At 47.9% G+C, this 13,199-nt stretch overlaps 1 protein-coding gene across 1 annotated transcript in view; it reads right to left on the bottom strand.

The window, feature by feature from the left end:
* Positions 1-13,199, bottom strand: part of kif26ba (kinesin family member 26Ba) — an 891,296-nt gene that overhangs the window by 465,021 nt on the left and 413,076 nt on the right. The window contains exon 11 of the mRNA XM_085979789.1: positions 5,844-6,006. Coding sequence (XP_085835915.1) covers positions 5,844-6,006 — 163 coding nt within the window. The remainder of the gene's footprint in view (positions 1-5,843; positions 6,007-13,199) is intronic.

Here is a 13,199-nt window from a genome sequence, read left to right as displayed (position 1 = left end):
TGCACTATAATGTGGATAAATGTGAGGTTATCCACTTTGGTGGCAAAAACAGGAAGGCAGATTATTATTTGAATGGCAATAGATTGGGAGAAGGGGAAGTGCAAAGAGACCTGGGTGTTATTGTGCACCAGTCGCTGAAGGTAAGCATGCAGGTGCAGCAGGCGGTTAAGAAGGCAAATGGTATGTTGGCCTTCGTAGCGGGAGGGTTCAAGTACAGGAACAAGGATGTCTTGCTACAGTTGTACAGGGCCTTGGTGAGACCGCACCTTGAGTATTGTGTGCAGTTTTGGTCACCTTACCTGAGGAAGGACGTTCTTGCCATGGAGGGAGTGCAGCGAAGATTCACCAGGCTGATACCTGGGATGGCAGGAATGACGTATGAGGAGAGATTGTGTCGACTGGGCTTATACTCACTGGAGTTTAGAAGGTTGAGAGGGGATCTCATCGAAACCTATAAAATTCTGTCAGGTCTGGACAGACTAGACGCAGGAAGGATGTTTCTGATGGCTGGGGAGTCCAGAACCAGGGGTCATAGTCTAAGGATAAGGGGTAAGCCATTTAGGACTGAAATGAGGAGGGATTTCTTCACCTAGAGAGTGGTGAACCAGTGGAATTTTCTGCCACAGAGGGCGGTGGAGGCCAGTTCATTAAATATATTCAAGAAAGAATTGGATATATTTCTTGAGGCTAAAGGGATCAAGGGATATTGGGAGAAGGCAGGGACAGGGTACTGAATTTGGATGATCAGCCATGATCTCATTGAATGGCGGAGCAGGCTCGAAGGGCCGAATGGCCTACTCCTGCTCCTATCTTCTATGTTTCTATGTTTCTATGGTCAGCAAGGGGACGAGCTGGTGATGTCCTGCCACGTGATTGTTCTCTTTGTGTCGTGGTGCTGTCAGTGTCAGTGTGGTACGGTCGGGGGAAACAATGGAAGGGCCAGGTGCAGATATTTACCCTCTGGACTTCCATTCTGGGTGAGGTGGAAATACAGTCGCTTGAGGCAAAATCATTACATGGAGAAGAAATATTCTCCCTGAAGCCTGGCGAAAATAGTAAATTTTTACAGAGCGAACGAAATGATCACCTGCTGCTTCTGGGTGGTTTCAGAAGGAGATGTCCATCCTGGTGTGTAAAGTTCGTGCATTAACAATATGTAGAATTCCCTGCTGCAAAATCAAAATGAATTCCTGGCTTCTGACTGGTACAAATGGTAGAAAATCCACCGCTCCCCCCTCCCTGAGGAAAATCACATTCCTTCCATTAAGAAAACTACCCTAATATATGGGGGTACGGGGGTACGGGGAATTGAGTATTGTGTGCAGTTTTGGTCGCCTTATCTGAGGAAGGATGTTCTTGCCATGGAGGGAGTGCAGCGAAGATTCACCAGACTGATAGCTGGGATGGCAGGAATGACATATGAGGAGAGATTGGGTCAATTGGGCTTATACTCGCTGGAGTTTAGAAGAATGAGAGGGGATCTCATTGAAACTTATAAAATTCTAACAGGACTAGACAGACTAGATGCAGGAGGGATGTTCCCGATGGCGGGGGAGTCCAAAACCAGGGGTCACGGTCTAAAGATAGGGGGTGGGCCATTTAGGACAGAGATGAGGAGGAGTTTCTTCACCCAGAGAGTGGTGAACCTGTGGAATTCTCTACCACAGAAGGCAGTTGAGGCCAAGTCATTAAATATATTCAAGAAGGAGTTAGATATATTTCTTAAGGCTAAAGGGATCAAGGGATATGGGGAGAAAGCAGGTACAGGGTACTGAGTTTGGATGATCAGCCATGATCTCATTGAATGGTGGAGCGGGCTCGAGGGGCCGAATGGCCTACTCCTGCTCCTATCTTCTATGTTTCTATGAATAGAGCGGGTAAGTGTCGCGCATGGAAAATTGGCACAAAATGTGCAGGGCTAACTCTTCCGCCCTTGGTTAGTCCACAGGACAGCAAGGGATATGGAGATCGGGCGGGAAAACAAAGTTGAGGTAGAAGATCAGCCATGATCCTATTGAATGGCGGAGCAGGCTCGCGGGGCCGTACGGCCTACTCCTGATCCTATTTCTTATGTTCTTGCCTACCCATCGTTCCGCGGCCTACCCAAATTTAGCATCACCTAACCTCTGCTCTGCCAGTATCTCCTCCTTTCCCTTATCCTTACTGGCGTTCCTCACATGGGGTCACCAACCCTCTGGGATTGCCCCGGAGTCTCCAGGAATTGAAGACTAATCTCCAGGGCACGGCTGCGAGCAACGCCCGGGAGAAAAATCACAGGGGACATAAAAAAATTATGATGTTTAAAAATTTTCTTTGACCACTTTTGTTTACTAGTTATAAAAATATCGGACTTGGGGGGGGAGAAAGGCTGTTTGACGGACAGTCAAGCATCGTCCGATCGGGTAATGAAGAGTCTCTTTGTTTTCCAATTGGCCGTGGGAAGGCGGGGCACTGCGAGGATGGACGTGTCGGGCGACCAATGGCGGGAGCGTGGGGGGGGGGGGCGCGCGGGGCAGTTGGAGGCGGGAGGTCATGTGATGAAACCTCCTGGAATGCGTCCAATCAGAGTTGTGCGGATCTAGTATTGTGCAACAAGAAAGGGTTAATTAACAACCTTGTAGCAAAGGGGCCTTTAGGGACCATAATACGATAGAATTTTATATTAAGTTGGAAAGTGCTCACTCTGAGCCTTGGACCTTCACCTCGGTCTCTCAATGTAAAAAGAACGTACGGTTTTGTTTTGTGTAGCTTTGCCTGTTTGATCGTGCTCGCCGATAAAGGTGCTCCACGGCGGGATAACTTCAGGGTTGGCCAACTGGCCAAGTTCCACAGCTGCCACTTTTCATTTAATTTAGTTTGTTTAAACATCGTTAAATGCAGGCAAACATCTCACGTACTAAACAAGCTACACTAATTCAAGGGAACTATTTAAGAGCTTGTCTAGACATGTTTTTTTTTTAATGATGTATTTTGTGAATGTTATGTGCATCAAAAGTGAGGGCCGATACTTTGGGGGAATGGGACACTTCCGGGTTAGGCGTAGCGTGGATTAATTGCAGAGTAAAGGTCCTTCTATTCTGCTCCTCTGCTCCAATTACAGGCGAGCCCTCCCTACTATACCAGTGTGACATATACCAGTGTGACATATACCAGTGTGACATATACCAGTGTGACATATACCATTCCCTGCACCAGTTTGCAGGCAAGCGCAGCAGCTAATTTGCGCTCATTAAGTCCCACCAGAAATGATGAGTTAATCCGTTTTAGTGGTATTGGTTGAGGGATAAATGTTCGCCAGGAGAAACCCCCTGCCCTTCTTGAATAGTGCCATGAGATCTTTTACATCCACCCGAGAGGGCAGACGGGACCTCGGTTTAACATCTCATCCAAAAGACGCCAAGTCCAACAGTGCGGAGCTCGCTCAGTACTGGAGTGTCAGCCTGGATTATGTGCTCAAGTCTCTGGAGTGGGGCTTGAGCCCACGACCTTCTGACTCAGAGGCGAGAGCGTTACCCACTGAGTCACGGCTGACAGACGAGGAATCATGGAATCATAGAATGGTTACAGCACGGAAGGAGGCCATTCGACCCGTCGAGCCCGTGCCGGCTCTCTGCAAGAGCACTTCAACTAGTCCCACACCCCCGCCCTTTCCCCGTAGCCCTGCAAATTTTTCTCTTTCAGGTACTTATCCAACCCCCTTTTGAAAGCCGTGATTGAGTCTGCCTCCACCACCCTTTCAGGCAGTGCATTCCAGATCCTAACCACGCGCTGCGTAAAAATGTTTTTTCTTATGTCGCCTTTTGGTTCTTTTGCCAATCACTTTAAACCTGTGTCGAGGAGGACAGCAACGATGAACGTGGCTGGATGGAATGAGCAAGTTCCACATCTGGGGGTGATAAAAAATCCAGCTGTGCGGAGACTGGAAATATAGAACGCAATAGAGAGAGAGAGAGATGTAGAATTTTCTAATTTGCTCTTATTTTTGTTAACTACCTCTCCTTTCTGAGAGCGAAACTCGCCCCTTGGAGGGTATGTTCCTCTTTACCTTGTCACACTGTGCCACGGACCAGGCACAGGTGAAGAGATGGGCAGACTACCTGTACCAGTGCTGGCCTGAGACTGGCTGCCAAAGAGATGCTCCAGAGGGGGCTAGGTTGAGCCTCTCTCCACCCTCCCCTCCCTTCCTGAAAGATAACCTTTTATCCCTCCCTCTGCCCGAACCTTTGTTGTTCCGAGTCATTCGCACTGGCTGGTTTTACTACATGTCTACGCAGGATTCCACGGTGCTTTAGGTGTTGGATAATTACAGGGTGAAAGAGTTGCACTGTGCACCTTCAGCCTGAACTAGGTTACTCATCTCCTCAGGGCAGTGCTATGTATAAATACCAATTACTCATATTCAATCATGACCCCCGGTGTGTAGCCAGGTTTTACGCCTCTCCAGCCACCTGATGAATCTCTCAGATGTGCAGCTGTATCTTTCCATTACCCGGCTCCTGGGCCATTCGGAAACGGGACTGGGAATCACTCATTCACACAAAGGGTAGCAGGAATCTGGAATTCTCTCCCCCAAAAAGGCTGCGAATGCTGGGACAATTGGAGCTTTCCTGACTGAAAAGTGATAGATTTTTGTTAGGTAAGGGTAGCAAAGGATATGGAGCAAAGGCAGGGACATAAAAACATAAGAAATAGGAGCAGAAGTCGGCCATTTGGCCCTTCGAGCCTGCTCCGCCATTCAATGAGATCATGGCTGATCTTCTACCTCATCTCCACCTTCCCGCACTAGCCCCATAACCCTTGATTCTCTTAATACCCCCCCCCCCAAAAAAATGGGTAAATGGAGTTGAGGTGCAGATCAGCCATGAGCTAACTGAATGGCGGTACAGGCCCGAAGAGTTGAATGGCCTACTCCTGCTCCTAATGTTCCTATCTTACAGTTTGTAATGAAGTGATGTTTCACATGGTAGTGAAGGGAATCAATTTGCAAACTGCAATCTCAAAACCTAATCAGGCTGCAAGCTGAGCCAACTGAAGGCTGAGTTGGTGAGAGCGGAGCTGAGCCGTGTAGGCCTCAGGTGGTTCCAGGCTCGGCCCCTGGTCGGTGAAAAGGAAGCTAATCTCAGCAAGTTTACCCAGTGAGTTGCTGAATCAGACAGACCAAGCGGCCCCAGTTTCCATTCCCAGTCGGCGCGGAAGGAGCTAAAGGCCATTACAATGGGCCTCAGAACCTCCCCTGGGGAACAGATTTAAAGCAAAATTAAGGACCAAATTAAATGAATCTTACTGGGAACAATCAACGTCCCAAGGTGTTTCACAGGAGCGTAATCAAACAAAATTTGACACCGTGCCAACATAAAGAGAAATTAGGGCAAATGACCAAAAGCTTGGTCAAAGAGGTCGATTTTAAGGAGCGTCTTAAAGGAGGAGAGAGAGAGGTGGAGAGGTTTAAGGAGGGAATTCCAGAGCTTAGGGCCTTGGCAGTTGAAGACACGGCCACTAATGGTGGAGCGATTAAAATCAGAGATGCGCAAGGGGCCAGAATTAGAGGAGCGCAGAGATCTCGGAGGGTTGTAGTGCTGGAGGAGGTTACAGAGATAGGGAGGGGCGAGAGGCCATGGAGGGATTTGAACATGAGGGTGGGAATTTTAAATTTGAGGCCACAAACAGAGAGCCACAAGCTAAAGTTCTAGTTTGGTTGCGGCCTTCCCCTGGTGTCCAGCGGACTTTCACCGAGGTCCTTGCCCCACTCACTCGCTCCAATGTAAGAAACAAAACAAAAAAAACAATCAACCTATCTCCACGCTGGTGACCCGCTTTCGTATCTAAATGTAACTCCCACCAACCTTCGTCTTTTTCTTCTTCATTCGAAGCACCCTCGACGCGATCTGGATGGTGGACAGGGTTTCTGAGTAGTTGCTGGAGGAGGCGGAGATGTGGGCGATCATGGTTGTTCGGCAGTTCAGGTTGCCGAGAGACTCCCGCAGCAACATGGTGAGCTTGCTCTCCCTGTAACAGTGAAGTAACAACACGAGATGACTTGAAATACTTACAGTACTGTGCGCAGTTCTGTTCTCCAAAAGGGGGATATAGAGGCACTGGAGAAGGTGCAACAAAAAAAACTGAGAGGTTATGACTATCAGAAAAGATTGAACAGGCTGGAGCACTTTTCTCTAGAGCAGAGAAGGTTGAGAGGAGATTTGATAGAGGTGTTCAAAATCATGAGGGGTCCAGACAGAGTAGTTAGAGAGAAACTGTTCCCATTGGTGGAAGGGTCGAGAACCGGAGATTTAAGGTGATTGGCAGAAGAACCAAAGGCAACATGAAGAAAAACCTTTTTACGCAGCGAGTGGTTATGATCTGGAATGCACTGCCTGAAAGGGTGGTGGAGGCAGATTCAATCGTGGCTTTCAAAAGGGAATTGAATGAGTACCTGAAGGAAAAATGTTTGCAGGGCTACGGGGAAAGGGCGGGGGAGGAGTGGGACTAGCTGAAGTGCTCTTGCAGAGAGCCGGCACGGGCTCGACGGGCCGAATGGCCTCCTTCTGTACTGTAACCATTCTATGATCCTAGGAAAAGAGAAGGCTGAGGGGAGGCCTGATAGAGGTCATCAAGATTATAAAAGGGTTTGATAGGGTAGACATAGAGATGTTTCCACAAGTGGGGGAGACCAGAACTAGGGGCCATAAATATAAAATAGTCACTAATAAATCCAATAAAAAATTCAGGAGAAACTTCTTTACCTAGAGAGTGGTGAGAATGTGGAACTCGCTACCACAGGGAGTGGTTGATACGAATAGCATAGGTGCATTTAAGAGGAAGTTAGATAAACACATGAGGGAGAAGGTTATGCTGATAGGGTTAGATGAAGAGGGGTGGGAGGAGGCTCGTGTGGAGCATAAACAGCAGCGTGGACCAGTTGGGCCGAATGGCCTGTTTCTGTGCTGTACATTCCATGTAATTCTATGTAATGTAGGATCCTGCCATGGGCCTATGTGACTGTGATGAAGCTTAAACTGATGTCAAGGTGCCCTCACATCAATAATATTTCATTTAAAAAAAGATATAGTTATAATCTTCTGTAGCAGTTCAACATTTGGGAAGATGTCATGCATATATTAAATATTATGGCTCTTAATAGTCTTTATCTCACACACATACAATGTGCGTGCACATAGATACCAACAAATGAACATTCACAAACACACAGACAGACATGCCCTCACCAAAAGTCTAGAATGCCCTGAGCAATGCATGTGTTCGAACAAAATTTATGTTGCAAAAATTTTGAACATAAAACCTCCCTCATTGACCTAAGTGCCTTGCAAGTCTTCGAGTATGGAAGAGGCTTCTCACTGCGTTTGCGTTTGAAGTTTGTTTATTGCTCAGCGGAATATTTCACATAGTTCTTCAGTCACTCACCATGGACCCACATCTGTTGCCTGCAAAAGCCTTTCATTGTGTTGAATGGGATTCTGATTGTTAATGTAGAATAACAAACAGCCTCTATTTCCAGTGTAATTGGGACAGTCCGGATTTGATTCTCCGAACTTTTAAGGCTTGGCTCTCCCTCTAGGAATCCACCGGCGCCCACACAGTGCAGCAGGGAAGATGGGACGGCAGATCTAGCACCAGATCCCTGCCCCTTAAATCAGCCCACAGAGACTTTGCTTAACCTTCTACCCATTGCACAGATCTCGGCTGGCTCCCCTTTGACCCTATCTCGCTGACTAACACACCAATCTTGGGCGGAGCGCAATGGAAAATCTAGTCCTGTGCCTTTTTGTAGTTGCGCACGCTGAGGGACAAAATCCAAACCAGTTAAGGTCTTTCTCCAAAAGGTAGGTACTACAAGGAATTATCAGTGGCGTCGGAGAGGAATTTCCCAGATTTTTTTTCTCCCCAGATTGCCCTGTTTTTTTGCCTCTCCCAGGAGATCACATGATTTTTGGATGGGATGGGCAGTGTCTATACTGTGATGCACAAGGTATCATAATTGTGCGGGACAGGCTGGGTGGACCAGATGGTCTTTTCCTCTCCATCACCGTTCGCATGTTCGCAAGTGGTGCATTTTCTAAACACACTAAAAATAGGCTTTGCCGACAAAATGGCAGGCGTGCTTACAGCTTTCTCCATCAGTTTAAATAGTTAGCAGGAAAAGAAGGCCCTTGCGCTGGGTCCTGTAAATACTGTACAGGAAACTGTTAAATATCTTCAAGACAAATTAGTGAAAGAGTAGAGAGCAGGTAGCCAGGCAGAACAACTCTAGTGTGGAGCCAGCAGTGGAACACGCACAATAGGTCAAAACGGTCCCTTTCCATACTTACGACGAGTCTATGAAAAGGGAATCATTTAATCAGGGTCAGTTTAACTGTAAAATTTGAGCCACCCCCTTTCCACTACTTCAAGCAATGAATGAGAGACAGGATACAAGATGTATATTAATGGTGCTTGCGGTGATATAGTATGTGATTTTATAAGTGTTCCCCTACTTTAGTTAAGTGTCTTTTTTGTTTGCAGACCAGTAAAACAACCAGCAACCACAGGCGTCTATAAACTTTCCTTCCCATTACAGGAAGACACCTACTAGTAATAGATGGTCTGTCCAAGCTAACATCCAAAGTAAACAAAACCATAACTTAAATGGCAATAATCAGACACTTGAATAAGTGTCGAAGTTTCATATCAGATTGAGTATGTAATTTAGAAAGACAGACTTGCATTTCTATAGCGCCTGTCAAAGCCTCAGGACCTCCCAAAGGGCATTACAGCCAATTAAGTACTTTTTGGAGTGTAGTCACTGTTGTAATGTAGGAAACGTGGCAGCCAATTTGCGCACAGCAAGACCCCACAAACACCAATGTGATAATGACCAGATAATCTGTTTTAGTGACGTTGGTTGAGGGAGAAACTTCTTTACCCTGAGAGTGGTTAGAATGTGGAACTCGCTACCTCAGGGAGCAGTTGAGGTGAATAGCAGAGATGCATTTAAGGGGAGGCTAGATAAGCCCATGAGGGGGGAAGGGAATAGAAGGATATGCTGATGGGGTGAGATGAGGACGGGTGGGAGCAGGCTGGGCATGGACCTGTTGGCCCGAATGGCCTGTTTCTATGATGTAAATACTTTGTGATACTTTGATTCATATCCACGGCTCTTTAGATTATAACTTCAGGGGAAATCTGACAGTTCCATCTTGAAAGTTTGAATCGTGCTGAGACACCTCCCTCAGGAGATTATTTGTGTTGAGCAGAGCCCGTGTAAGATTGGCCCTGCTTTAAGGAATGACCTTAATGGGCCAAGTGGCCTTATTTTGTTCCATAGTGTTTTCGTGTTGTGGTTATTTGACACCATTGCTTCCCTGGAGACACCAGGCTCAGGAATGAGGAGGAATACGGATTTCTGCTGACACAGATTCAGGCAGTTTCATCCATCTCCCAGTCACTTCTTCACAAGGAAGCTCGCCCTCCTGGAGAATTGGTAAATTCCAAAAAAGTGTCCTCACAAATACAGTCCTTCAACCATTAATAAACAGCCGCATTGTGGAGAAATCCAGTGCTTGACATAGCACTAAGTCACCAGAAGGGCGGCGAAATTTAGTCTTGAAGGTTTTGGCCGCGAAACTCGGCTCCTTTGCACCTGCCGTTAGTGCCTTGGGGGAGGGGGGCGCTACTGAGGCACTAGCCGATAGCGCTGCGCTCCCACCAGTAGCGCCACTGCGCCATCGGTGATGACGTCATCACCGTGCGCCGCGACCCCTTGCCGGCCCGCGGCAGAAACCCGGCTGCACCCTGCGAGGCTGCCGCGGGCGGTGTCAGCACCAGCCTTGCGGGTCGCGAGCCTGGCCTATATTTTATTTTTTTTGGCCGGCCTGCAGGTCGGCCCTCCCTGGCCGCCGTCTCAGTGCCGGGCTGCAGCCACAGCACCACGCCGCCCGGTGGGCTAGTGTGGGCCATTGGAGGCCCTGCAGAGCTCGCAGCGTCACTCCCCTTTAACGGAAGGGGAGGGGCACTGAAACGCGTCAGCGCTCCGGCGCTACCACGCTTTGCGCCCCTGACACCGCCCCGAGAGGAAGTGGAGCGCCCGAGATAGCGCTCCGCCTCCTCGTTGGGGCAGTAAGCCAGATTTAGCAGCTGGGGCAGTGCTTCTACGCCGGGCGCTAAATCTCCAGCGATAATTTGGTTACTGCCCCCAAACGCGGCGTAACCGAATTTCGCCCTCTTTGTATCCTGTCGAACTTAGAATTTACAGCACAGAAACAGGCCATTCGGCCCAACTGGTCCATGCTGGTGTTTATGCTCCACTCGAGCCTTCTCCCACCTTACTTCATCTCACCCTAACAACATATTCCTTCCTCCCTCATGTACTTATTTAGCTACCCCTTAAATGCATCTATGCTATAACATTACTACCTTCTGGTCCCAGGGAGCAAAACAGCCTGACTTTGGCTGATTATTCACCCTCCCACTCCCTCCTCCCACCTTTCTTTCAGGGTTACTATGGGGGGCGGAGTGGTTCGGGGGGTCATTCCACCCTTTATTGTAGACAGGTGTGACAAGTACAGAGCTACAAAAACATCAAAATGCAATCAAACGCTTTCACTAATGCGCCCTCCCTGGGATACAGTCAGAAGAGAAAAAAAACCTGCTCACGATGAACTCCAGGTGGTGAAAAAATGCAATGTAGTCATGTGAAGCTCCAATGAAATAAAGATTACTGTTAAATATTACTTGGTGTCATATTTGACCCTGAAATTAGCTTCCGACCACATATCCGCAGCATAACTAAGACCGTCTATTTCCACCTTCCGTAACATTGCCCGTCTCCGCCCCTGCCTAATCTCATCCGCTGCTGAAACTCTCATCCATGTTACTTCTGGACTTGACTATTCCAACGCACTCCTGGCTGGCCTCCCACGTTCTACCTTACGTAAACTTGAGGTCATCCAAAACGCGGCTGCCCGTGTCCTAACCCGCACCAAGTCCCGTTCACCCATCACCCCTGTGCTCGCTGACCTACATTGGCTCCCGGTTAAGCAACACCTCGATTTCAAAACTCTCATCCTTGTTTTCAAATCTCTCCATGGCCTCGCCCCTCCCTATCTCTGTAATCTCCTTCAGCCCCACAATCCCCCGCGATATCTGCGCTCCTCTAATTCTGCCCTCTTGAGCATCCCTGATTATAATCGCTCAACCATTGGTGGCCGTGCCTTCTGTTGCCTAGGTCCTAAGCTCTGGAATTCCCTGCCTAAACCTGTCCGCCTCGCTACCTCTCATTCCTCCTTTAAGACGCTCCTTAAAACCTACCTCTTTGACCAAGCTTTTGGTCACCTGCCCTAATTTATCCTTCTGTGGCTCGGTGTCACATTTTTTGTCTCAAAATACTCCTGTGCAGCGCCTTGGGACGTTTTACTACATTTAAAGCACTACATAAATACAAGTTGTTGTTGTTGTTGCAAAGCCAACATGAAAATGCACCTTGTGAGCCCGGACTAGCTATACAAAGATAATCTTTGTGCATCTAATGTTGAAATGAGTGTTATGAAATGAGCAATGGCAGGATTTCTGCACCAATCATGTCCCACAAACAGCAGTGAGATGAATGATCTGTTCCCTGGGGGTGCTGATTGAGGAAGTAATGTTGGCCAGGGTGTAAAGGACGAACTCCTGGCTTTTCAAACAACAACTTGTATTTATATAGCGACTTTAATGTAGTAAAACGTCCCAAGGCGCTGCACAGGAGTATTATAAGAAAAAAATTTGTCACCGAGCCTCTTAAGAAGAAATTAGGGCAGGTGGAGGTAGGTTTTAAGGAACGTCTTAAAGGAGGAAAGAGAGGTAGAGATGCGGAGAAGTTTAGGGAGGGAATTCCAGAGCTTAGGGCCTCGGCAGCTGAAGGCTCGGCCACCGATGGTTGAGCGATTATAATCAGGGATGCTCAAGAGGGCAGAATTGGAGGAGCGCAGATATCTCAGGGGGTTGTGGGGCTGGAGGAGATTGCAGAGATGGGGAGGGGCGAGGCCACGGAGGGATTTGAAATCGAGGTGTTGCTTAACCGGGAGCCAATGTAGGTCAGCGAGCACAGGGGTGATGGGTGAACGGGACTTGGTGTGAGTTAGGACACGGGCAGCCGAGTTTTGGATCACCTCAAGTTTATGTAGGGTTGAATATGGGAGGCCAGCCAGGAGTGCGTTGGAATAGTCAAGTCTAGAGGTAACAAAGGCATGGATGAGGGTTTCAGCAGCGGATGAGCTGAGGCAAGGACAGAGATGGGCGACACTACGGAGGTGGCAATAGGCAGTCTTAGTTATGCCGCGGATATGTGGAAACGGGTACCAAGGGATCTTTAACATCCACCTCGACGGGCCTGTAGGACTTGAGCATAACGCCTCATTTAAAATATAGCACCTCTGACCATGCAGCACTCCCTCAGTACTGCAGTCAAGTGTCAGCCCAGATTAGAAGTTTAATCCTTGGCATGGGTCTCAGACTCATGACCTTCTGACTTAAGAGGCAAAAAGTACTACCAACTGAACCAAACTGACACCAGATCCCTGCTGTAATACCACCTTCTCCCCACATAAAAACAGTGAGGCCTACTGAATGGGCAATCCAGGCCCCAATAATTTCAGTTTTCCACCGCACTGTTTCACAGAATAGTCAAGCTGGGTTTAATGATGTTAACTGCATTATAAAACACCCCAAATAGAGTTTACTTCCAGCGCAGTTAAATGCTTGTTAAAGAACCATTGATATTCTGTCTTTCTGTACCTAAGATAAAAGTATTATGAAAACGATAAAGCTTCCTGTAGCGTACTCCTGTTCTGACTCACAATCCTCACAGCTCTCCAGTGAGGCCGTTTTGAATTACAGGACCAGGTAGGCCCAATAAAAAAAAGGGAAACTGTATCTTTCTTATTTGATATCTAAAACCTTGATCCACTTGCATCAGGCCTGGTGATCCACGAGCAAATGCTGGCGGGCAACCCTGGCCATCTGCTGGCATAATAAAAGCCTTCCCTTTCATTTCCGAGCAACTTCTATTGATTCATTTTACACGGCAATGAAACATAACGGCGCAGTCGCTATGATCCTTTGCTCTGGAATTACCAGCTCCTGGAACTCCCTTAGCCGTGTAATTGCCAGTTCCCCATGGGAGTAACCCGTAGTAATTACGGTCACTTAGAACTGACCACTGTGTCTCC

The sequence above is a fragment of the Somniosus microcephalus genome, chromosome 3 (genome assembly GCF_052327205.1).
Source record: "Somniosus microcephalus isolate GS21.2 chromosome 3, FLI_Smic_1.0, whole genome shotgun sequence".
Classification (NCBI taxonomy): Eukaryota; Metazoa; Chordata; class Chondrichthyes; order Squaliformes; family Somniosidae; genus Somniosus; species Somniosus microcephalus.
The sequence above is the reverse complement of the archived record's forward strand: the minus strand, read 5'-3'. Positions and strand labels throughout refer to the sequence as shown.